The sequence below is a fragment of the Anolis carolinensis genome, unplaced genomic scaffold, assembly GCF_035594765.1.
Source record: "Anolis carolinensis isolate JA03-04 unplaced genomic scaffold, rAnoCar3.1.pri scaffold_7, whole genome shotgun sequence".
In the NCBI taxonomy this organism is placed as follows: domain Eukaryota; kingdom Metazoa; phylum Chordata; class Lepidosauria; order Squamata; family Dactyloidae; genus Anolis; species Anolis carolinensis.
Genome location: NW_026943818.1, coordinates 13,851,465 through 13,878,664, shown reverse-complemented (window position 1 = coordinate 13,878,664; position 27,200 = coordinate 13,851,465). Strand labels below are relative to the sequence as shown.

At 37.4% G+C, this 27,200-nt stretch overlaps 2 protein-coding genes across 4 annotated transcripts in view; one reads left to right on the top strand and one right to left on the bottom strand.

Annotated features, from left to right (window-relative positions):
* Positions 1 to 27,200, bottom strand: part of zer1 (zyg-11 related cell cycle regulator) — a 244,875-nt gene that overhangs the window by 99,498 nt on the left and 118,177 nt on the right. The gene's annotated exons all lie outside the window — the stretch shown is intronic.
* lrrc8a (leucine rich repeat containing 8 VRAC subunit A) lies at positions 395 to 25,947 on the top strand. Of its 2 annotated transcripts, XM_062959899.1 has the most exons (4): positions 395 to 542; positions 11,148 to 11,281; positions 17,314 to 19,477; positions 22,969 to 25,817. In XM_062959899.1, the coding sequence occupies exons 3-4, from the start codon at positions 17,321 to 17,323 to the stop codon at positions 23,242 to 23,244; spliced, it is 2,433 nt and encodes an 810-aa protein (XP_062815969.1). In that variant the 5' UTR covers positions 395 to 542; positions 11,148 to 11,281; positions 17,314 to 17,320; the 3' UTR covers positions 23,245 to 25,817. The 2 variants fall into 2 exon arrangements, with proteins under 2 accessions (XP_062815969.1, XP_003230465.1); XM_003230417.3 differs by lacking the exons at positions 395 to 542; positions 11,148 to 11,281 and adding an exon at positions 14,300 to 14,413 and having other exon boundaries at positions 22,969 to 25,947.

Genomic DNA, 27,200 nt, shown 5'->3' with positions numbered 1-27,200 from the left:
AATGTTGGCTAAATCGCCTTCTATTTTTTGCCCTTTTCAAAATGGCCACCGCTGCTACTCCCTATTACTTAAACAGCCCATTCTGCCCTTTCGATACATTTTGGCTAAGTCGCCTTCTATTTTTTGCCCTTTTTCAAAATGGCCGTCACCGCGTCTCCCTATTACTAAACAGCCCATGCTGCCCTTTCGATACATGGCGGCCACGTCTCCCTCACGACTTTACATATTATGCCCTTTTTCAAAATGGCCGTCGCTGCTTCTCCCTATTACCAAACAACCCATAGTGCCCTTTCCAAACATGGCGGCGGAATCTTCCTCTCGCGCGGCTATTTTTTTGCCATGTTTCAAAATGGCCACCGCTGCGTCCCCCCCATTCCCAAACATTCAACCTTGCCCTTTCCAAACATGGCGGGCGGTGAGGTGGGAAAGGAGGCGGCCTTGGCGGACGGGTGAGGAGACTTCCGGGGCGGGGCATCGCCTCAGTGGTGCAATGAAGGGATGAGGGACGAACAAAAGGAGCCGAAAAGCCGAAAACGACGGAGGTGAGGCGAGGCCTGGCGTGTCGTGATTGTTATTAAGTTATTATTATTATTATTATTCACAACGGGGGAGCGGGGCCAAGGCAACACTGAGGACTAGGAACTTGAACTCTTGGGTCGCCTTATTCTTTTATAGATTTCAGCATGGTTCCTACGAATCTGTGGAACTCCCTGCTGCAGGTCGAATTTTAGTTAAATGCAAATGGCTGCTGCACGACCACGTAGTCAGCCTTTTAATACTTTTACCATGGCTGTGACTGCCTTGTTTTGATGCAACTCTGTGTTCAGTTCTATCCCAGAGAAAAGGCACATAAATATAATAGTAATAATAATGTTTATAATCCTTTTATAGTATTATATTGTTTTTATTATTTGTAACTCTTTATATATATTGTTATGTTTATACCCTTTTAATATTATTATATTATTTATTATTTTATACCCCTTTTATCCTATTATATTATACTATTATTATTTATTGATTTATAACCCTTTATATATATTATGATGATGTTTATACCCTTTTAATATTATTATATTATTTATTATTTTATACCCCTTTTATCCTATTATACTATTATTATTTATTGATTTATAACCCTTTATATATATTATGATGATGTTTATACCCTTTTAATATTATTATATTATTTATTATTTTATACCCCTTTATCCTATTATATATATATATAGTGTTTATACTATGTTAATATTATTATATTATTATTTTATACCCCTTTTATCCTATTATACTATTATTATTTATTGCTTTATATTCCCTTTATATTATTATATATTATATTCTTACATTTAAATTGTGTGTATATATATATATATATATATATATAGGTGCTATTCGCTTCTGTAAAGATATATATATATATACACACACACACACACACACACACACACACACAGTATAGTCTCACTTATCCAACGTTCTGGATTATCCAACGCATTGCGATATTTTGGTGCTAAATTTGTAAATACAGTAATTACAACATAACATTACTACGTATTGAACTGCTTTTTCTGTCGAATTTGTTGTAAAACATGATGTTTTGGTGCTTAATTTGTAAAATTATAACCTTATTTGATGTTTAATAGGCTTCTCCTTAATCTCTCCTTATTATCCAACATATTCGCTTATCCAACGTTCTGCCGGCCCGTTTATGTTGGATAAGTGAGACTTTACTGTACTATTATTATTTATTGCTTTATATCCCCTTTATATTATTATATATTATATTATATTCTTACGTTTGAAGTTGTATATATATATTTTGGTGTTATTCACTTCTGTAAAGATATATATAAATATATACATATATACAGTAGAGTCTCACTTATCCAACATAAACGGGCCGGCGGAACGTTGGATAAGCGAATATCTTGGATAATAAGGAGGGATTAAGGAAAAGCCTATTAAACATCAAATTAGGTTATGATTTTACAAATTAAGCACCAAAACATCATGTTTTACAACAAATTTGACAGAAAAAGTAGTTCAATACGCACTAATGTTATGTTGTAATTACTGTATTTACGAATTTAGCACCAAAATATCACAATATATTGAAAACATTTACTACAAAAATGGCTTGGATAATCCAGAAGCTTGGATAAGCAAGGCTTGGATAAGTGAGACTCTACTGTATATATATAATGTTTATACTCTTTTAATATTATTATATTATATTATTTATTATTTTATGCCCCTATTATCCTATTTTATTATACGATTTATTATTTATTATTATTTATACCCCTTTATATTATATATATATTATATTATATTCTAACGTATAAATTATAGATATATATAAATATAGGTGTTATTTGCTTCTGTAAAGATTGTGTGTATATATATATATATAATGGGTAAAAACATTACTATTATTATTATTATGTATGTGTATATATGTATATGTATGTGTGTGCATATATGTATATGTGAGTATGTTTACATACATACCTGTGTGTATATGTATATGTGTGTATGTATACATATATACTTGTTCGTATATGTATTTGTGTGCATATGTATAAGTCTGTATGTACGTGTGTTTATGTGTGTGTGTTTGTATGTATGTCTCCAAATGTATATAATAATAATAATAATAATAATAATAAATAATAATAACAATAATATTTTTACTCGCCTCTCCTCACAGCGGGTTACAATATTATTATGCAGCTATATGTATAGATATGTACATATGTGTATGTGTGCATATATGTATGTATATACTGCATATATGTATGTGTGTGTATATATATGTGTGTGTGTGTGTGTGTATATATGTCCATATATTTATATATATTTATATTTACATGTCTATATATGTATGCACCATATATATGTGTGTCTTTGTGTATACAGTATGTGTCCATACATGTGTATTTCTGTATATATATATGTGTGTGTGTGTGTGTGTGTTTACATGTCTATATATGTGTGTATATTTATATTTGTGTATATGCATATATATGTATGTATATATATTGTATGTACATATAACTTGTAAGCCGCCCTGAGTCGCCTTTGGGGTGAGAAGGGCGGGATATCAATGTCAATAATAATAATAATAATAATAATAATAATAATAATACAATGTAATAATACATAATGCTTATTTTATACTATACGAATAATATAATATATTCTATGTACATATAACTTGTAAGCCGCCCTGAGTCGCCTTCGGGGTGAGAAGGACAGGATATAAATGTCACTAATAATAATAATCATAGTAGTAGTGCAATATAGTAATATATAACGCTTATATTGTGCTATACTAATCATATAATATATTGTATGTACATATAGCTTGTAAGCCGGCCTGAGTCCCCTTTGGGGTGAGAAGGACGGGATATAAATGTCGCTAATAATAATAATAGTAGTAGTACAATATAGTAATATATAATGCTTATATTGTGCTATACATATTAATAATAAGACAGTGTAATAATACATAATGCTTATTTTATGCTATACGAATAATATAATATATTGTATGTACATATAACTTGTTAGCAGCCCTGAGTCCCCTTTGGGGTAAGAAGGGCGGGATATAATTATAATTATAATTCTATTCTGAATGTTATTAGGTTCCTTTCACTGGGATATTTTAATCTAATGATTTTATCTTATATTGCTGCTATAGTCCCCCCACCTTTGAAGTTGACTGAATTGCATTGGTGGTTGTTTTGATATTATTACTATTGATATTATTACTGTTGTTTAAATCTTTGTTTTAACTTGTTTTATCATCTTCTTGTGTTTTAAACTGTGTGTATTGTTAATGTATTTGCGAGTCCCCACGGGGAGGTGGTGGCAGGGTATAAATAAAGATTTATTATTATTATTATAAATGTTGCTAATAATAATAATAATAGTACAATATAGTAATATATAATGCTAATATTGTGCTATGCTAATAATATAATATATTGTATGTACATATAACTTGTAAGCCGCCCTGAGTCCCCTTTGGGGTGAGAAGGGCGGGATATAAATGTTGCAAATAATAATAATAATAATAGTACAATATAGTAATATATAATGCTAATAGTTTGCTATAAGAATAATATAATATATTGTATGTACATATAACTTGTAAGCCGCCTTGAGTCCCCTTTGGGGTGAGAGAGGGTGAGATATAAATGTCACTAATAATAATAATAATAATAGTACACTATAGTAATACATAATGCTAATATTGTGCTATGCTAATAATATAATATATCGTATGTACATATAACTTGTAAGCCACCCTGAGTCCCCTTTGGGGTGAGAGAGGGTGGGATATAAATGTCGCAAATAATAATAATAATAATAATAATAATAATAATAATAGTACACTATAGTAATATATAATGCTAATATTGTGCTATGCTAATAATATAATATATCGTATGTACATATAACTTGTAAGCAGCCCTGAGTCCCCTTTGGGGTGAGAGAAGGCGGGACATAAATGTCGCTAATAATAATAATAATAGTACACTATAGTAATATATAATGCTAATATTGTGCTATGCTAATAATATAATATATTGTATGTACATATAACTTGTAAGCCGCCCTGAGTCCCCTTTGGGGTGAGAAGGGCGGGATATAAATGTCGCTAATAATAATAATAATAGTACACTATAGTAATATATAATGCTAATATTGTGCTATGCTAATAATATAATATATCGTATGTACATATAACTTGTAAGCCACCCTGAGTCCCCTTTGGGGTGAGAGAGGGTGGGATATAAATGTCGCAAATAATAATAATAATAATAATAATAATAATAATAATAATAGTACACTATAGTAATATATAATGCTAATATTGTGCTATGCTAATAATATAATATATCGTATGTACATATAACTTGTAAGCAGCCCTGAGTCCCCTTTGGGGTGAGAGAAGGCGGGACATAAATGTCGCTAATAATAATAATAATAGTACACTATAGTAATATATAATGCTAATATTGTGCTATGCTAATAATATAATATATCGTATGTACATATAACTTGTAAGCCACCCTGAGTCCCCTTTGGGGTGAGAGAGGGTGGGATATAAATGTCGCAAATAATAATAATAATAATAATAATAATAATAATAATAATAATAGTACACTATAGTAATATATAATGCTAATATTGTGCTATGCTAATAATATAATATATCGTATGTACATATAACTTGTAAGCAGCCCTGAGTCCCCTTTGGGGTGAGAGAAGGCGGGACATAAATGTCGCTAATAATAATAATAATAGTACACTATAGTAATATATAATGCTAATATTGTGCTATGCTAATAATATAATATATCGTATGTACATATAACTTGTAAGCAGCCCTGAGTCCCCTTTGGGGTGAGAAGGGCGGGATATAAATGTCGCTAATAATAATAATAATAGTACACTATAGTAATATATAATGCTAATATTGTGCTATGCTAATAATATAATATATCGTATGTACATATAACTTGTAAGCCACCCTGAGTCCCCTTTGGGGTGAGAGAGGGTGGGATATAAATGTCGCAAATAATAATAATAATAATAATAATAATAATAATAGTACACTATAGTAATATATAATGCTAATATTGTGCTATGCTAATAATATAATATATTGTATGTACATATAACTTGTAAGCCGCCCTGAGTCCCCTTTGGGGTGAGAAGGGCGGGATATAAATGTCGCTAATAATAATAATAATAGTACACTATAGTAATATATAATGCTAATATTGTGCTATGCTAATAATATAATATATTGTATGTACATATAACTTGTAAGCCGCCCTGAGTCCCCTTTGGGGTGAGAAGGGCGGGATATAAATGTCGCTAATAATAATAATAATAGTACACTATAGTAATATATAATGCTAATATTGTGCTATGCTAATAATATAATATATCGTATGTACATATAACTTGTAAGCCACCCTGAGTCCCCTTTGGGGTGAGAGAGGGTGGGATATAAATGTCGCAAATAATAATAATAATAATAATAATAATAATAATAGTACACTATAGTAATATATAATGCTAATATTGTGCTATGCTAATAATATAATATATTGTATGTACATATAACTTGTAAGCCGCCCTGAGTCCCCTTTGGGGTGAGAAGGGCGGGATATAAATGTTGCTAATAATAATAATAATAGTACACTATAGTAATATATAATGCTAATATTGTGCTATGCTAATAATATAATATATTGTATGTACATATAACTTGTAAGCCACCCTGAGTCCCCTTTGGGGTGAGAGAGGGTGGGATATAAATGTCACTAATAATAATAATAATAATAGTACACTATAGTAATACATAATGCTAATATTGTGCTATGCTAATAATATAATATATCGTATGTACATATAACTTGTAAGCAGCCCTGAGTCCCCTTTGGGGTGAGAGAGGGTGGGATATAAATGTCGCAAATAATAATAATAATAATAATAATAATAATAATAATAATAATAATAGTACACTATAGTAATATATAATGCTAATATTGTGCTATGCTAATAATATAATATATCGTATGTACATATAACTTGTAAGCAGCCCTGAGTCCCCTTTGGGGTGAGAGAAGGCGGGACATAAATGTCGCTAATAATAATAATAATAGTACACTATAGTAATATATAATGCTAATATTGTGCTATGCTAATAATATAATATATTGTATGTACATATAACTTGTAAGCCGCCCTGAGTCCCCTTTGGGGTGAGAAGGGCGGGATATAAATGTCGCTAATAATAATAATAATAGTACACTATAGTAATATATAATGCTAATATTGTGCTATGCTAATAATATAATATATCGTATGTACATATAACTTGTAAGCCACCCTGAGTCCCCTTTGGGGTGAGAGAGGGTGGGATATAAATGTCGCAAATAATAATAATAATAATAATAATAATAGTACACTATAGTAATATATAATGCTAATATTGTGCTATGCTAATAATATAATATATTGTATGTACATATAACTTGTAAGCCGCCCTGAGTCCCCTTTGGGGTGAGAAGGGCGGGATATAAATGTTGCTAATAATAATAATAATAGTACACTATAGTAATATATAATGCTAATATTGTGCTATGCTAATAATATAATATATTGTATGTACATATAACTTGTAAGCCGCCCTGAGTCCCCTTTGGGGTGAGAAGGGCGGGATATAAATGTTGCTAATAATAATAATAATAGTACAATATAGTAATATATAATGCTTATATTTGACTTTTATCTTGGATGCTTTTGATGTGTGTGTCTCTCCCTCCGTCAAGAGGAACGTCATTGCCTTTCCCACATCTGTGGGATGATTTGCAAAGCGGAGCCGCAGTGGGTCATGTGGGGTCAGCTGTGGTTTCCGGAAACGGCGTCTTCTTGTCCGGACGCCTACAAGTCAAGGCCCAAGAGATGCTTTGCGTCCTTCTTTCCTTCTCGTGGGAAGCATAGATACTCCTCCGATATCTGTCCTTCAGAGATGATATCTATGGGCCTTGCAAATAAGCAAATAATGTGGGGAAAACCCCACAAAATCCGGGGGAAATCAGAGGCATGTCATACATGAAAGTATAGGTTACCGTATTAAAATCAGGCATTTCGTCTTTGCATCTCGGCCACACACAAGGACCTTTAAATTCTTCTTCATATAATTACGATTATATGAAATAGGATGATAAACTTTATATTTCGTAATATATGATTATTTTTATTTAATATATGATTATCAACTTTACATATATGATCATTGACTTGATGTGTATTGTATAATCATTAACTTGATATTTAATGTATCATTATCAACTTTACTTTTAATATATGATCATTAACTTGATCTATATTATATGATCATTAACTTGATATTTAATATATTATTATCAACTTTTAATATATGATCATTAACTTGATCTATATTATATGATCATTAACTTGATATTTAATATATTATTATCAACTTTTAATATATGATCATTAACTTGATCTATATTATATGATCATTAACTTGATATTTAATATATTATTATCAACTTTTAATATATGATCATTAACTTGATCTATATTATATGATCATTAACTTGATATTTAATATATCATTATCAACTTTAATATATGATCATTAACTTGATGTATATTATGATCATTAACTTGATATTTAATATATCATTATCAACTTTACTTTTAATATATGATCAGTAACTTGATACTTATTATATGATCATTAACTTGATATTTAATATATCATTATCAACTTTACATGTAATATATGATTCTTAACTTGGTATTTAATATGTGATCATTAACTTTATAATTAATATAATTATCAACTTCATATTCAATATGTGATTGTCCTATATTAAATATTATACTTAATATAGTAGAGTCACTTATCCAACACTCACTTATCCAACGTTCTGGATTATCCAAGGCATATATATCATGATATTTTGGTGCATAGCATTACTGCATATTGAAGTACTTTTTCTGTAAAATTTGTTTTGGTGCTTAATTTGTAAAATCATAACCTAATTTGATGTTTAATAGGCTTTTCCTTAATCCCTCCTTATTATCCAAGATATTCGCTTATCCAACATTCTGCCGGCCCGTTTACGTTGGATAAGCGAGACTCTACCGTATATTCTTTACTATATATTTAATATACATATATCTATTTTATTTTACATAACTTTATATACAGCTTTATATTTCATAATATTGATATTGAATATATGATTATCAACTTCATATTCAATGTGTGATTATCCAATATTCAATATTATACTTAATATATTCTTTACTATATATTTAATATATATCTATTGTATTTTATATAACCTTATATACAGCTTTATATTTAATAATAATAACTTTATATTTAACATATGATTATCAGCTTCATAGTCAATATGTGATTATCCTATATTAAATATTATATTTAATATATTCTTAACTATATCTTTAATATATAACTTTTATTTTATATAACTTTATATATATAGATTTATATTTAATAATATTAACTTTAGATTTAATATATTATCAATTACTTTAGATTGAATATTTGAATGTTAACTTTAATATATGATTTTGAACTTTAGATTTAATATCTGATTGTTAACTTTAGATCTATGATTGTCAGCCTTAGATGTAATATATCATTATCAACTTTGTGTTTCATACATTATTATCAACTTTAGATTTAATATATAACTGTGTTTTATATTTACTTATCTTATTGTATATAACTTTTATATACCTTTATGTTTTTTGTGTGTTACAGTATGTTGGAAGAAAGGATTTCTCTTAAATTATGGATTACCTTACTGAAATCAAGCATTGTTTCAGATTTTTTTCGCACAATTTTTCCACAAAGAATACACTTGGATTTGTTTCTCAAATAGAAAGGAATTAAATTTTGCATATTATTATTAGGTTTATTTTTATCCTGCTGTTCTTTTGCTATAGTAAGACATGGTGATACTTCCCGACATATATGACTTTATACAGAGATTAAAAAGAAACCATATAGGATAAATGTATTACATTTGTGCTTTTGCCTTTGCTTAGTGCAATGGTTCTCAACCTGTGGGTCCCCGGGTATTTTGGCCTTCAACTCCCAGAAATAATAATAATAATAATAATAGAAACATTTATCAATGTCATTTCCAGATTAGTTCTATCATAAAAACATGGGAAAAGTTTATTGACTTGAAAAAACTTTGTTTTATACCGACATGGGTTATGGGCCCGGCACACTTCTGCTGAGAGAGACATCCTGCAGTACATTTTGTAATTCAACCTAATTTGTGGCAGCCACGGAAACGAAGTTTCTGGAGTAAAAACACTACTTTCAAAATAAAGAGTGCACAATTGAACAGGAAATAACATTTTCAAACCAGGAACAGAAAATATTTCCAATTTTGTTACGTAGTGTTATTGGAAGTATTTGTGCTCGATGGAGAACCCCCAGGTCTGTTTGTATGGATAGATGGGATTGTTCGGACTCCCTTCCGGAACATATTTATCAATATGTTCCAGACACTCAAGAACAGGGGTCCTCAAACTTTTTAAGCAGAGGGCCGGTCCACAATCCTTCAGACTGTTGAGGGGCCGGATTATCATTTGAAAAAAAAATACAAACAAATTCCGATGCACACTGCATATGTCTTATTTGTAGTGCAAAAACAACAACAACAACAACAATATAAACGAAAGAACAATACAATATTTAAAAATAAAAACAATTTTAACCAACATACATTTATCAGGATTTCAATGGGAAGTGTGGTCCTGCTTCTGGCCAATGAGATAGTCAAGTTAATTAGGGTTGTTGTTGTTGTTGTTGTTGTTGTTGTGTGCCTTCAAGTCATTTCAGACTTTGGGCGAGCCTAAGTCTAAAATTTATTTATTATTTATTTACTGCATTTATTTACTACATTTGTATCATACCCTTCTCACCCCAAAGGGGACTCAGAGTGGCTTACAAATTATATGTACATACAATATATATTATTAGCATAGCACAATATTAGCATTATATATTACTATGTTGAACTATACCACTATACTGTAATATTATTAGTAATATTATATGTAATATAGAATATATAATTAATATTATTATATGGTATTATTATTAGTGTTATATTGTATTACATTATAATAATATTATCAATATTATATGTATATACAATATATTATATTATAAAACTGAGGCCGGGGGCCAGGTAAATGACCTTGGAGGGCCGCATCCGGCCCCCGGGCCTTAGTTTGGGGACCCCTGCTCAAGAACAACTTGGCTGTCTTTTACGGCCTTCCGGGAATCAATGGCTGGATTGATTTTTCCTTTTTTTTAAAGCTCTCTTTGTTTGTTTACGGACGATACAGAGGCGTTGTTGTTGTCTTCGGAGAGGCATCATTGTTGTCTGCGTCTTGAAGGACGAGTGCCTTTTAAGACCAAGTTGGTGTCAATATTTGCACTAAAAATATTGAAAGGATTGGAGCATTGTTCGTTTGAGTTTTTAGGAAACCGGTGCATCAATTCAGATCATTTGATTTGTGTTTGTTTCCAGGTGCTGCTCCCATGGCGCTTGGGGAAGGAGCAGCGCGGGATCCGGCGCATCGAAGCTCTGTTGAGCGGCATCACAGACGGATGAAGTGGAGATAGCGGCGAATCGGTCCTCTTCCTCTGGTGATGACGGACTTGGTAATGTGCCTTTAGATACAGACCCATATTGTGTCTCATACCCCACTGAATCTCATGCACACCTCCATTTCCAAAACCCTGAAGCCAGGAAAAGGATGAGAGGTGGCCCTGAGTCCTCTCGAGGAGATAGAGTGGCATATACCGTATATACTCAAGTATAAGTCGACCCGAATATAAGCCGAGGCACCTCATTTTACCACAAAAAAACTGGGAACACATTGACGCCAGTATAAGCCGAGGGTGGTAAATTTCAGAAATAAAAATAAATACCAATAAAATTACATGAATTGAGGCATCGGCAGGTTAAATGTTTTTGAATATTTACATAAAGCTCAAATTTAAGATAAGACTGTCCAACTATGACCAAATCATTATTTTCATCTTCTTCAACGTAAATGTGCTTATGTATTCTTTTAATAATAATAGAGTGAAAATAATACATATACACTCGAGTCTCACTAATCCAAGCTAAACGGGCCGGCAGAAGCTTGGATAAGCGAATATCTTGGATTATAAGGACTGATCAAGGAAAAGCCTATTAAACATCAAATTAGGTTATGATTTTACAAATTAAGCACCAAAACTTCATGTTATACAACAAATTTGACAGAAAAAGTAGTTCAATACGCAGTAATGTTATGTTGTAATTACTGTATTTATGAATTTAGCACCAAAATATCACGATATATTGGAAACATTGACTACAAAAATGGCTTGGATTATCCAGAGGCTTGGATAAGCGAGGCTTGGATTAGTGAGACTCTACTGTAATAATAATAATATTTTTTATTTTTTATTTTATTTACAGTATTTATATTCCGCCCTTCTTTCTCACCCCGAAGGGGACTCAGGGCGGATTACAATGAACACATATATGGCAAACATTCAATGCCAACAGACAAACAACATATATAGACAGACACAGAGGCATTTAACATTTTTTTCCAGCTTCACGATTCCGGCCACAGGGGGAGCTGTTGCTTCACCGTCCACTAGTGGCTGTACTTCCTCATTCCTTTCCTCGTGTTTTGCTGGAAGTTTTATGATGTTGTAAATTAGTTAAATTAGCCTCCCGCATAAAGCGTACCTAAATTTCCCTACTTGACAGATGCAGCTGTCTTTCGGGGCTGCATAGGTCAACAGCAAGCCGGGCTATTTAATGGTCGGGGGCTTAATCCGACCTGGGCTTCGAACTCATGACCTCTCGGTCAGTAGTGATTTATTGCAGCTGGTTACTAGCCAGCTGCGCCACAGCCTGGAAAATAATACAAGTACTGTATATACTCGAGTATAAGCCTAGTTTTTCAGCCATTTTTTTAAGACTGAAAAAGCCCCCCTTGGCTTATACTGGGGTGAGGGTCCTGGTTGGCTTATATTTGGGTCAGCTTATACTCGAGAATATATGGTACATTTATTATTTTTCTCTGTTATTATTGGTATTATTACATTTATTATTTTTCTTTATTATTGTTGCTACTATTACATTTATTTTACTCTAATTTTATTTTACTCCATTTTTATTATTATAAAAATAGAGTAAAATAGAGTCAATGTTTTCCCATTTTCCCATGGTAAAATAAGGTGCCTCGGCTTATATTCGGGTCGGCTTATACTCGAGTATATACGGTAAATTGAAGAGAATGGAGAATGGAGGAGGAATGTTTTTGCATCGCATTGCAGATGTGACTTGACTATAAAACAATTCAATTGACAGAATGTCCTTAGATCGTAAAATATGAGGACTGCATCAGGAGAGCTTCTTGTAGATTCTTCATTGTTCTTGAAGAGTTGCAACTTACGGTTCTATGTTTATAGAGATGGTTTACCATTGCCTTAGGCATCTTTCAATGGTTGCCCTGGATGGATGAATGTCTTCCTAGGAATGTGCTGTTGTGAATTGCTTCAGTCAGGGAATGTCTAACTATGGGGCTCTTGGGAGACCTGTTTATTTTTCAATGTGCAAGAGTAGAGAAGGTCGGGAAGAGTTTGGTCTGAGGCCAAAGCAAACTAAATAGAAGAGAGTGGAGAATGGAGGAGGAATGTTCTTGCATCTCATTGCAGATGTGACTTGAATATAAAACAATTCAATGGACAGAATGTCCTCAGATTGTAAAATATGAAGACTCCATCAGGAGAGCTTCTTGTAGATTCTTCATTGTTCTCGAAGAGTTGCAACTTATGGTTCTAAGTTTATAATGGTTTACCATTGCCTTAGCCATCTTTCAGTGGTTGCCATGTATGAATGAGTGTATTTTTAGGGAACACTATACTGTTGTTAATGCTTTCCAAACAGCATCCTGTAGATTCTTCATTGTTCTCGAAGAGTTGCAACTTATGGTTCTAAGTTTATAATGGTTTACCATTGCCTTGGCCATCTTTCAGTGGTTGCCATGTAGGAATGAGTGTATTTCTAGGGAACACTATACTGTTGTTAATGGTTTCCAAACAGCATCCTGTAGATTCTTCATTGTTCTCGAAGAGTTGCAACTTATGGTTCTAAGTTTTATAATGGTTTACCATTGCCTTAGCCATCGTTCAGTGGTTGCCATGTAGGAATGAGTGTATTTCTAGGGAACACTATACTATTGTTAATGGTTTCCAAACCATCAGGAGAGCGTCCTGTAGATTCTTTATTGTTCTCGAAGAGTTGCAACTTATGGTTCTAAGTTTATAATGGTTTACCATTGCCTTAGCCATCTTTCAGTAGTTGCCATGTATGAATGAGTGTATTTCTAGGGAACACTATACTGTTGATAATGCTTTCCAAACAGCGTCCTGTAGATTCTTCATTGTTCTCGAAGAGTTGCAACTTATGGTTCTATGTTTATAGAGATGGTGCACCCTTGCCTTCTATTGCCTTAGCCATCGTTCAGTGGTTGCCATGTAGGAATGAATATAGATCTAGGGAACACTCATGAGCCATTGCTAATTGCTTCAGTCTGGGAATGCCTAATTGGTTTCCAAGGAGCTCTTGGGCGCTAGGGAGGTGTCTTGCCAAGTCTCTCTCTTTCTTCTCTCTTTTACTTGCAATCTGAGGGAAAGTATGGGTTTTAAGGTCACAATAGCTGGATTTCAGAATCTGGCCGCATTCTAGAATGCCTTACATCGTCCGAGAAAATCGGCACGGAGGAGGTGAGCGTAAACCTTCCAAACAAAATAATAATAATAATAATATTTAATGGTGCCCCACTTTGATCAAGACCCAAAGCGCACTTTTCCCATTTCCTCTTCTCTTTCTTCTGGTCTTCTTTTCTCTCCAGTCTTTTTTTGTTTGACCGCCAGAAAGTCAGTCCAATGTTTTCAAAAATGGCAGAATTTTGGATACAATACAATAATGTACAATAATATAATATTACAATATGTTATATGCATATAATATGGATATTATAATGTAATATATTATATGCATATGATATGGATATTATAATGTAATACAATATAATACTAGTAATACAATATTATTACCTCTGAATTCTATTACACTACAGCACTTTATTATCTACCTCGTCAGATTTTAATTATGCACTCCTCATACTACAACCCAGTCTTTTACTATTTTAATTTGTTATATACTTTTATTTGGTCGGTTTTTACTTATTATTATACTCTTTATTTGGTCTGTTTTTACTTATTATTATACTATTTATTTATTTGGTCTGTTTTTATTTATTATTGTACTATTGTTTAACAGTATAATAATAAGTAAAATAATAAGAGAATATATTATTGTCTATTATACTATTTTTTATTTATTTGGTCAGTTTTTACTTATTATACTATTGTCTAAAATGGTGAAATTTTGTTGATGATGCTTGTTTTTGTTCTGAATTGTATTTTATCTTGTTGCATTGTGGATATTTGGGCTTGGCCTCATGTTAGCTGCCCCGAGTCCCTGCGGGGAGATGGAGGCGGGATACAAAAATAAAATAATAATAATAATAATTTTATATATATATATATATATATATATATATATATATATATATATATAAAATATGTAATTTTACTAATAATATTGCAGTACAGTGGTATAGTTCAATATCTATATATGTAAAAGGGTAATGAAATTTCGGCCTAGGACAAAACAACAACACTACACATCCCAGAAACACTAAACTTGGCAGCACAACCCCTCATCCATGCCTCTACGTTCATACAACAAAAAGAAAAGAAAAATAAAGTCCTATATTTATAAATATAAAATTTATAGTTTGCAAGGCACTTTCCATGCCTACAAGCTTGAAAGTTGACTAGCTATGTTTTTCTATCTGTAAGGTAGCTTTTGAACCTTCTCTGTTAGGTTTTAGCAAATGAAGGAGAGGCAGCAATGAGCCAGATGTCAGGAGCCATATTTCAGGACTGTTTGTGGAGATAATGCAGAATATTTTGTGCTTTTAGCCAGTGAAGGAAATATATCTGCAGGGAAAGTGCTTTCGAGACAGTAAGCCAATTGTGTTCTTTATCGGACTTTCTAACCAAAGCGAGCCCAATGGAGCTGATAAGGAAGAATTTGCAGAGAAACCTGCTGCTCCAAAACCCTATCAAAAGCAAACACGATTCTTGCTGCCATTATTATATGTCATACTTACCTTCCATCTTTTCGTTCTAGTCGATTGCCTGGCATTCCCAACATGGTTTCCTCATAATTGTAGCCTTAAAGGTGTGTCCTTTGCATTTGTAACTAGGTTTGGTGCCCAGGTTAGGTATTTGGTCATGTTATTTTTAGAAAAAGCCACTGTTTGTGTTTGGGTTTTATTAGAAAACTAGCTTGGGGACCCGGCGGTGCCCGGGTTATTTGAGAATGGAATTGTTTGCCTTTGTTCCAAGTTTAGTCTTGATCCAGTGTCAGTTGGCTTCAGTTGGTGCGGGTGAACTACAACTCCCATATGCAAGTCCATGGTCCATCCCCCTCCAAACACCGCCAGGATGTAAAGTAGATCATGGGGACTCGATGTGTCAAGTTTGGTCTTGATCAGACATTGGTGGGGGTCGCAGTGGTCTGGGGAAGTGAGTGAAGGTACTGTAAATCCCATCGTCCATGGTCAGTTGTTCCTTTACAGGAGGACGTAAAGTGGGGCACATTCATGGGAATCACAGTGGCCTGTGGGAGGTGAATTGGATGAAGGTACTGCAAATCCCATCATCCTTGGTCCATCCTCTCCCAAACTGCTGCAGCATATAAAGTGTGTCATTTGGGATATATATGCCACATTTGGATCAGTTCTGTCATTTGTAGCAGTTGCTGTGGTCTCAAGAAGTGAGTGAAGATACTGCATGTCCCATCATCCTTCCCCAAACTGCCCCAGGACTTAAAGGGGTTCATGGGGGTTGTGTGTGGCAAGTTTGGTCCAGCATCGCAGTGGCCTGTGGGAGTCGTAGTGATTAAAAGTACTATATATCCCATCACCCATGGTCCATCGTCCCACAAACGGCACCAGGACATAAAGCGCATCCTGGGGGTTAAGCATGTCAAGTTTGGGCCAGGTCCGTCATTCCTGGTGGTCACAGTGGCCTGTGATAGTGGCTGCCAATCAGAAAGCTGCCACATACACAAATACATGCATACAAACAAACATACATACAAACACTGACTTTTATTTTATATATAGACTAGCTATGCCTGGCCACGCATTGCTGTGGCTAGGACTTAATTTTTCTTTTCTTTTTGTTGTATGAACGTAGAGGCGTGGATGAGAGGTTGTGCTTTCAATTTTTGAGGTTGTGGGGCGTTTAGTTTAGTTGTTTTGTCCGGTGCCGTGATTCCATTACCCTTTTATATATATATAGATATAGATAGATATGTAGATGCATAAGGATGTTAGGCGAACGACAACTCCCACCATCCTGGGTCAGTTCTCCCCAAACTGAAGCAGTAGTTAAAGTTGATCATGATGGGTTTATGTGCCAAGTGTGGTCCAGATCCATCCTCGGTGGGATTCGTAGTGTTCTCTGGATGTGGGTGCCACCTTGGCAAATACACCCCAACCTTAAGGTCTGTCTTCTGCTGACGTCTCCTCTTTTTTGGACCCCAGGGGAACCATGATTCCGGTCACCGAGTTGCGCTACTTCGCCGACACCCAGCCGGCCTACCGCATCCTGAAGCCCTGGTGGGACGTCTTCACGGACTACATCTCCATCGTGATGCTGATGATCGCCGTCTTTGGCGGGACGCTGCAGGTCACCCAGGACAAAATGATCTGCCTGCCCTGCAAGTGGGTCACCAAGGACGCCTGCAACGACTCCTCCCGCGAGTGGGCGCCCGCCAAGCCGGACCCGGGATACTATAACTCCTCGCTTGCCGTCCCGGCCGACATTGGTCCAACGGGGATCAAGTACGAGCTGGACCGGCACCAGTACAATTACGTGGACGCCGTCTGCTACGAGAACCGTCTCCACTGGTTCGCCAAGTACTTCCCCTACCTGGTGCTGCTCCATACCTTGATCTTCTTGGCCTGCAGCAACTTCTGGTTCAAATTCCCCCGGACCAGCTCCAAACTGGAGCACTTTGTCTCCATCCTGTTGAAGTGCTTTGACTCTCCTTGGACCACGAGGGCTCTCTCGGAGACGGTGGTGGAGGAGAGCGACCCCAAGCCGGCCTTCGGGAAGATGAACGGCTCCATGGACAAGAAGGCCTCCACCGTCAGCGAGGACGTGGAGGCCACGGCGCCCATGTTGCAACGGACCAAGTCCCGGATCGAGCAGGGCATTGTGGACCGGACGGAGAACGGCGTCTTGGACAAGAAGGAAGGGGAGCAGGCCAAGGCCCTCTTCGAGAAGGTCAAGAAGTTCCGGACACACGTGGAGGAAGGGGACATCGTCTACCGCCTCTACATGCGGCAAACCATCATCAAGGTGATCAAGTTCATCCTCATCATTTGCTACACGGTCTATTACGTCAACAACATCACCTTCGACATCGACTGCAAGGTGGACATCGAAAGCTTGACCGGCTACCGCATGTACCGCTGCGCCCACCCTCTGGCCACCCTTTTCAAGATCCTGGCCTCCTTCTACATCAGCCTGGTGATCTTCTACGGCCTGATCTGCATGTATACTCTCTGGTGGATGCTCCGGCGGTCGCTCAAGAAGTACTCCTTTGAGTCCATCCGAGAAGAGAGCAGCTATAGCGACATCCCCGATGTCAAGAACGACTTTGCCTTCATGCTCCACCTCATCGATCAGTACGACCCGCTGTACTCCAAGCGCTTCGCCGTCTTCCTCTCCGAAGTGAGCGAGAACAAGCTCCGGCAGCTGAACCTCAACAACGAGTGGACGCTGGAGAAGCTGCGGCAGAGGATCACCAAGAACTCCCAGGACAAGCTGGAGCTCCACCTCTTCATGCTCAGCGGCATCCCAGACACCGTCTTCGACCTCATCGAGCTGGAGGTCTTGAAGCTGGAGCTCATCCCAGACGTCACCATCCCGCCCAGCATCGCCCAGCTGACCAGCCTCAAAGAGCTGTGGTTGTACCACACGGCGGCCAAGATTGAGGCCCCGGCCTTGGCCTTCTTGCGGGAGAACCTCAAGTCCCTGCACATCAAGTTCACCGACATCAAGGAGATCCCGCTGTGGATCTACAGCTTGAAGACACTGGAGGAGCTCCACCTGACAGGGAACCTGAGTGCCGAAAACAACCGCTACATCGTCATCGATGGCTTGCGGGAGTTGAAGCGGCTCAAGGTCCTGCGTCTGAAGAGCAACCTGACCAAGCTGCCCCAGGTGGTGACAGACGTCGGGGTCCACCTCCAGAAGCTCTCCATCAACAACGAGGGCACCAAGCTGATCGTGCTCAACAGCCTGAAGAAGATGGCCAACCTGACGGAGCTGGAGCTCATCCGCTGTGACCTGGAGCGCATCCCACACTCCATCTTCAGCCTCCACAACCTGCAGGAGATCGACCTCAAGGACAACAACCTCAAGACCATTGAGGAGATCATCAGCTTCCAGCATCTCCACCGCCTCACCTGCCTCAAGCTCTGGTACAACCACATCGCCTACATCCCCATGCAGATCGGCAACCTCACCAACCTGGAGCGCCTCTACCTGAACCGCAACAAGATCGAGAAGATCCCCACCCAGCTCTTCTACTGCCGCAAGCTGCGCTACCTGGACCTCAGCCACAATCTCCTGACCGCCATCCCGGCCGACATCGGGATGCTCCAGAACCTGCAGAACCTGGCTGTGACGGCAAACCGGGTAAGGAGCAATAACAGGGTGAGGGACATCCGTCCAGGAGCCACTTGGGTTGGAGGTCATCTCTTGGCATCATGATGATGATAAATAAGGAAAAACTAGGATGATAGACAACCATAAGTCACTTGGGTTGGAGGTCATCTCTTGGCATCATGATGATGATAAATAAGGAAAACCAGGATGATAGACAACCATAAGTCACTTGAGTTGGAGGTCATCTCTTGGCATCATGATGATGATAAATAAGGAAACACTAGGATGATAGACAACCATAAGTCACTTGGGTTGGAGGTCATCTCTTGGCATCATGATGATGATAAATAAGGAAAATCAGGATGATAGACAACCATAAGTCACTTGGGTTGGAAGTCATCTCTTGGCATCATGATGATGATAAATAAGGAAACACTAGGATGATAGACAACCATAAGCCACTTTGGTTGGAGGTCATCTCTTGGCATCATGATGATGATAAATAAGGAAAAACTAGGATGATAGACAACCATAAGTCACTTGAGTTGGAAGTCATCTCCTGGAATAATAATAATAACAACAACAACAACGATAAATTTTAAGGCAAAGCTAGGATGGAAGATTGGAGGTCATCTTCTGGCTTAATCATCAAAATAATATATTTGAAGGAAATTTTAAATAAATTTTAATATTAAGGAAAAATGAGAATGATGGACCTCCAGAGTCACTTGGGCTGGAGGTCATCTCTTGGAAAATTGATAATGATGATGATAAATTTTTAAAGAAAACTAGAATGGAGGACATGCATAAGTCACTTGGGTTGGAAGTCGTCTTCTGGCATCATCATCATCATTATTATTATTGTTGTTGTTGTTTAAGGAAAATTAGGATGGCGGACATGCCTGACTCACTTGGGTTGGAAGTCATCTTCTGACTTACTACTACTAATAATAATAATAATAACAATAATTTTTAAGGGAAACTAGAATGGAGGACATGCATAAGTCACTTGCGTTGGAAGTCATCTTCTGGCATAATAATAATAATAATTATTATTATTATTATTATTTTAAGGAAAACTAGGATGGAGGATATGCATAACTCAGTCGGGTTGGAAGTCATCTTCTGGCATAATAATATTATTATTTTAAGGAAAACTAGGATGAAGGATATCCATAATGCACTTGGGTTGGAAGTCATCTTCTGGCTTAATACACAGCAAACAAGATAGATATGCTGGATTTCATATCACAAAATCACAAGTCGAACACTTCCCAAGTGTCTAGGACTGTGTGATGTATTATTATTATTATTATTATTATTATTATTATTATTATGACACAGCAAACAAGATAGATATGCTGGATTTCATATCACAAAATCACAAGTCGAACACTTCCCAAGTGTCTAGGACTGTGTGATGTATTATTATTATTATTATTATTATTGTATGACACAGCAAACAAGATAGATATGCTGGATTTCATATCACAAAATCACAAGTCGAACACTTCCCAAGTGTCTAGGACTGTGTGATGTATTATTATTATTATTATTATTATTATTGTATGACACAGCAAACAAGATAGATATGCTGGATTTCATATCACAAAATCACAAGTCGAACACTTCCCAAGTGTCTAGGACTGTGTGATGTATTATTATTATTATTATTATTATTATTATTATTATTATTATTATTATTATTGTATGACACAGCAAACAAGATAGATATGCTGGATTTCATATCACAAAATCACAAGTCGAACACTTCCCAAGTGTCTAGGACTGTGTGATGTATTATTATTATTATTATTATTATTATTATGACACAGCAAACAAGATAGACATGCTGGATTTCGTATCACAAAATCACAAGTCGAACACTTCCCAAGTGTCTAGGACTGTGTGATGTATTATTATTATTATTATTATTATTATTATTATTATTATGACACAGCAAACAAGATAGACATGCTGGATTTCGTATCACAAAATCACAAGTCGAACACTTCCCAAGTGTCTAGGACTGTGTGATGTATTATTATTATTATTATTATTATTATTATTATTATTATTATTTGTGCCCCACTTTTCTCCCAAGACCCAGTCAGTATTAGGCCCCACCGTTTAACATACAGATATGGAGTAACAGAGTTGGAAAGAGTTCAAGTGAAAGGGATCTAGGAGCCAGGAGTGTGATGCAGCAGCGAACAAAGACCAATGCAATTCTTGGTTGCATCCATAGGAATATAACATTGAGATCGAGGGATTTCTTCCTCTCTCCTTGCGAATCCACTTCATTGAGAGGACAATGGAGATTTTGCAATTCCTCCTTCCCCGGGGCGCAGGCGGGGAGAAAAGCAAAGCGAGCAGCCCTGAACATTTGCCTAATTTGAAGGAGTTCCTCAAGGTGTGGGTTGGTGGATTTTCCCCGTATTGGGAAATAAGGCGTGGGATTGGGATCCCTGTGGGAAAGGCCCAGAGTTATTATTATTACTAATACTACTAATACTGTTGGTGCTGTTGCTAAGAGTAGCTGAGTGTTTGCACAACATTATTATTATTATTATTATTATTATTATTATTATTACTATTATTAATATTGGTGCTGCTGCCAAGAGTAGCTGAGTGTTAGCACAACATCATTATTATTATTATTATTATTATTATTATTATTATTATTATTATTATTATTATTACTATTACTATTATTGCTATTGGTGCTGCTGCCAAGAGTAGCTGAGTGTTTGCATGACATTATTATTATTATTATTATTATTATTATTACTATTATTACTATTGGTGCTGCTGCTAAGAGTAGCTGAGTGTTTGCATGACATGATTACTACTACTACTACTACTACTACTACTAATACCGTTGGTGCTGCTGCTAAGAGTAGCTGAGTGTTTGCATGACATTATTTGTATTTTATTATTACTATTACTATTGGTGCTGCTGCTAAGAGTAGCTGAGTGTTTGCATGACATGATTACTACTACTACTACTACTACTACTAATACCGTTGGTGCTGCTGCTAAGAGTAGCTGAGTGTTTGCATGACATTATTTGTATTTTATTATAACTATTATTACTATTGGTGCTGTTGCTAAGAGTAGCTGAGTGTTTGCATGACATTATTTGTATTTTATTATTACTATTATTACTATTGGTGCTGCTGCCAAAAGTAGCTGAGTGTTTGCACAACATTGTTATTATTATTATTATTATTATTATTATTATTATTATTATTATTACTATTGGTGCTGCTGCTAAGAGTAGCTGAGTGTTTGCACACATTATTATTATTATTATTATTATTATTATTATTATTATTACTATTATTATTACTATTGGTGCCGCAGCTAAGAGTAGCTAGTTGCATGACACGATTATTATGATGAATGCTAATATTACATCAGGGAAGCCTTTTGAATGGTCCGCCTTGAGAGGCAGGCCGTGTTTCCGCGTGAGACGTGTGCCTGACCCTTCTCGGCCTCGGTCTCCCCTCTCTCTGCAGATCGAGGCCCTGCCGGCGGAGCTCTTCCAGTGCCGCAAGCTGCGGACGCTGCACCTGGGCAACAACGTGCTGCAGTGCCTGCCCTCCCGGGTGGGGGAGCTGGCCAGTCTCTCGCAGATCGAGCTGCGGGGCAACCGCCTGGAGGGGCTCCCCGTGGAGCTGGGCGACTGCCCCCTCCTCAAGCGCAGCGGCCTGGTGGTGGAGGAGGACCTCTTCAACACCCTCCCGCTGGAGGTCAAGGAGCGGCTCTGGAGGGCCGACAAGGAGCAGGCCTGAGGCCCAAGGGGGGGACCGTGACCCCGGATGGGCAGACGGATGGACAGACCCGGAGCAGGATGGCGAGTGGAGCGCCGGGGGGACCTCTTGCTTCTCCTTTCCCCCCTGGAATTGCTCTCCCGGGTGGGATTGAGTCCTGCGTCCCTTCGGACTGAAGAACGACCAGATATGATGTGTAGGAGAAGAAACCGTTGTTCTGCTGCTTCTCATATCCAGAAGCTCCCATTTTGTAATTGGAAGGACCCTCCAAAGAATGAAAGCAGATGCTGGCGTATCTTGGTGGTCCTTCGAAACGACTAGATGTCTGCGAGAACCTGCTTCTTCTCTTCCCCCATCTTGCAAATGGAAGAGCCAGGAATTGTCCGGAACGTTTTGGAAGCAGGTCGGATCGAGAGATAGCCTTCTTTCAGATCGAAGGACCCTCCAAAGAATGAAAACGGATGCAGCCATATCTTGGCGGTCCTTCCACACCACCCGATAATTACAAGAAACCGTCTTTCTGCTTCTTCTCACCCAAAAGCTCCCACTTTGTATTTGGAATAAGCAGGAACCGCCAGGAATGTTTCGGAAGCAGGTGGAATCGATGGGTTGTCTTCTTTCAGATCGAAGGATCCTCCAAAGGATGAAAGCAGATGTGGCCACCATATCCTGGTGGTTCTTCAAAACGACCAGATATCTACGAGAACCTGCTTCTTCTCTTCCCGCATCTTGCAAATGGAAGAGCCAGGAACTGTCTGGAATGTTTTGGAAGCAATTGAAAGAGTCAGGAACTGTCCGAAACTTTTCGGAAGCAGATTGGATCGAGAGGTAGGCTTCTTTCAGATTGAAGGAACCTCCAAAGTATGAAAGCGGATGGGGCCATATCCTGGTGGTCTGTCAAAACAACCAGATATCTACGAGAACCTGCTTCTTCTCTTCTCCCATCTTGCAAATGGAAGAACCAAGAACTGTCTGGAACGTTTCAGAAGCAATTGAAACAGTAAAGAACTGTCTGGAACGTTTCGGAAGCAGGTCGGATTAAGAGATTGCCTTCTTTCAGATCAAATGACCCGCCAAAGAATGAAAGTGGATGTGGCCATATCCTGGTAGTCCTTCAAAACAACCAGATATCTGCGAGAACCTGCTTCTTCTCTTCTTCCATCAGGAACTGTCCGGAACGTTTCGGTAGCAATTGGAAGAGCCAGGAATTGTCTTCAATGTTTCGGAAGCAGGTCGGATCGAGAGGTAGGCTTCTTTCAGATCGAAGGACTGTCCAAAGAATGAAAGTGGATGTGGCCATATCCTGGTAGTCCTTCAAAACAACCAGACATCTACGAGAACTTGCTTCTTCTCTTCTTCCATCAGGAACTGTCCAGAATGTTTTGGAAGCAGGTCGGATCGAGAGGTAGCCTTCTTTCAGATCGAAGGACCTGCCAAAGAATGAAAGCGGATGCGGTCACATCCTGGTGGTCCTTCCAAACGACCAGATATCTACGAGAACTTGCTTCTTCTCTTCTTCCATCAGGAATTGTCTGGAATATTTCGGAAGCAGGTCGGATCGAGAGGTAGGCTTCTTTCAGATCGCAGGACCTGCCAAAGAATGAGAGCGGATGCGGTCACATCCTGGCGGTCCTTCCAAACGACCAGATATCTACAAGAACCTGCTTCTTCTCTTCTTCCATCAGGAACTGTCTGGAATATTTCGGAAGCAGATATCTACGAGAAACCGATTGTCCCTCTTCTTTTCCCGCAGAAATTTCTATTTTGCAATCTGGATCACCGTGAATTTTCCGCAAGCGGGTGAGAGAACGAGGGAGGAAGAGGCGACAGACGGTCGGACAACGGACGGGCGTTTTGCTTTGTTGTTGTGGTGGTTGTTGCAGACGGGAACAGCCGGGTTGCGGAGTGTGGCGAGGCGGCCATTTTGGACAGGAAGTCGGACAGGAATTGCACACGGCGAGGGGCGGGCCTTCCCTTTCTTCGCTGCAAATCAATCATTGACCTTTCGGATGCCAAACGGACCTCCTTTTCTGTTTTTATTATGCAAAAATACGGACCTTTTTACGTTGCGTCTCCCCCGCTATGAGATTAGGATCCTTCTTATCAACGGCGTCCTTGGGGTCGTGATTTCGGGGGGACCCGGGAGCCGAAACGTAATGGGAATCGTGGGTTTAATATTTAAAAAATGCCTTTTTTTGTTCCTCTCAGGGCTATCTATTCGAAACACAGCTGTCTCTGACAATAATACGTCATTTAAGGAAACACTAAGAGCTTTATAATGCTTTATTTGGGATCTCTTATAATACCATAAAATATTCTGATTTTTTTTTGGATAAAAATCAGGATCCTTTAAAATGTCTCTGCCTCCTTTTGCTCTCGAATCATCCTTCAGTATTAAAAGGCCATTTTCTTGGAAGCGAGGGAAACATATAGGACATTTGCACTATTAAGAGTTTATTTTTAATTTCAGATTTTTAGCAGATTTCCATCTAGGAAACCACAGAGACTCCGTCATCCGGTGCCTTTTTTGGAGGACGAAGCGAGGCATTGAGGTCAAGGGGAAAAAAAGAGAAATAAAACCCTCACAAATGTCACTTTCTCGCTTTTTATATTCCTTTCTTTGCGCGCAATAGCAAAAGCCGGGGAATAAATAAAAACCGATGTAAACCAGGCTCTAATAATGGTCAATGTTTCAATAAAGATTCATGGAAATCCCTCGGAAAAGCTGGGTCTTGTCAGGCTATGTGCATTATTATTATTATTAGTATTATTATTATTATTAGGAATGTCGGGAGGAGAGAGGCTGACTACACAAAAGGCAGGCGCGACAAGCCTCCTGACTGCTGTTTCTCTTCCTCCTCTCTCCAGCTCAGGCTGTGTGCATTATTATTATTATTATTATTATTATTATTATTATTATTATTATTATGGATGTTGGGAGAGGCTGACTGCACACAAAAGGCAGGCGCGACAACAAGCCTCCTGACTGCTGTTTCTCTTCCTCCTCTCTCCAGCTTAGGCTGTGTGCATTATTATTTGTAGTAGTATTATTAGTATTAGTGGTATTATTATTATTATTATTATTATTATTATTATTATTATTAGGGATGTCGGGAGAGGCTGACTGCACACGAAAGGCAGGCGCGACAACAAGCCTCCTGACTACTGCCTCTCTGCCTGCTCCCTCCAGCTCAAGCTGTGTGCATTATTGTTATTAGTATTATTATTAGTATTATTATTAGTATTATTAGGAATGTCGGGAGGAGAGAGGCTGACTACTCGTGAAAGGCTGGCATGACAACAAGCCTCCTGACGGCTGCTTCTCTTCCTCCCTCCAGCTCAGCTGTGCATTATTATTATTATTATTATTATTATTATTATTATTATTATTAGGGATGTCGGGAGGAGAGAGGCTGACTACACGAAAGGCAGGTGTGACATCAAGCCTCCTGACTGCTGCTTCTCTTCCTCCTCCTTCCAGCTCAGGCTGTGCATTATTATTATTAGTATTATTATTAGTAGTAGTATTATTAGGAATGTTGGGTAGTGAGAGGCTAACTACGTGAAAGGCAAACGCGACAAGCCTCCTGACTGCTGCTTCTCTTCCTCCCTCCAGTTCAGGCTGTATGTGTTATTATTATTATGATTATTATTATTAGGGATGTTAGGAGAGGAGAGACTGACTACACACAAAAGGCAGGCATGACAACAAACCTCCTGACTGCTGCCTCTTTTCCTCTTCCCTCCAGCTCAGGCTGTGCATTATTATTATTATTATTACTATTATTATTATTATTATTAGTATTCTTAGGGATGTTGGGAGGAGAGAGACTGACTACACGAAAGGCAGGCATAACAACAAGCCTCCTGACTGCTGCCTCTCTTTCTCCTCCCTCCAGCTCAGGCTGTGCATTATTATTATTATTACTATTATTATTATTAGTATTCTTAGGGATGTCGGGAGGAGAGAGGCTGAC

Bases quoted from the DNA above. Each gene is read 5' to 3' on its own strand.
- lrrc8a (XM_003230417.3), top strand. From the start codon at position 17,321: ATGATTCCGGTCACCGAGTTGCGCTACTTCGCCGACACCCAGCCGGCC. The intron at 19,478-22,968 runs GTAAGGAGCAAT...CTCTCTCTGCAG, and splicing joins TGGCTGTGACGGCAAACCGG to ATCGAGGCCCTGCCGGCGGA.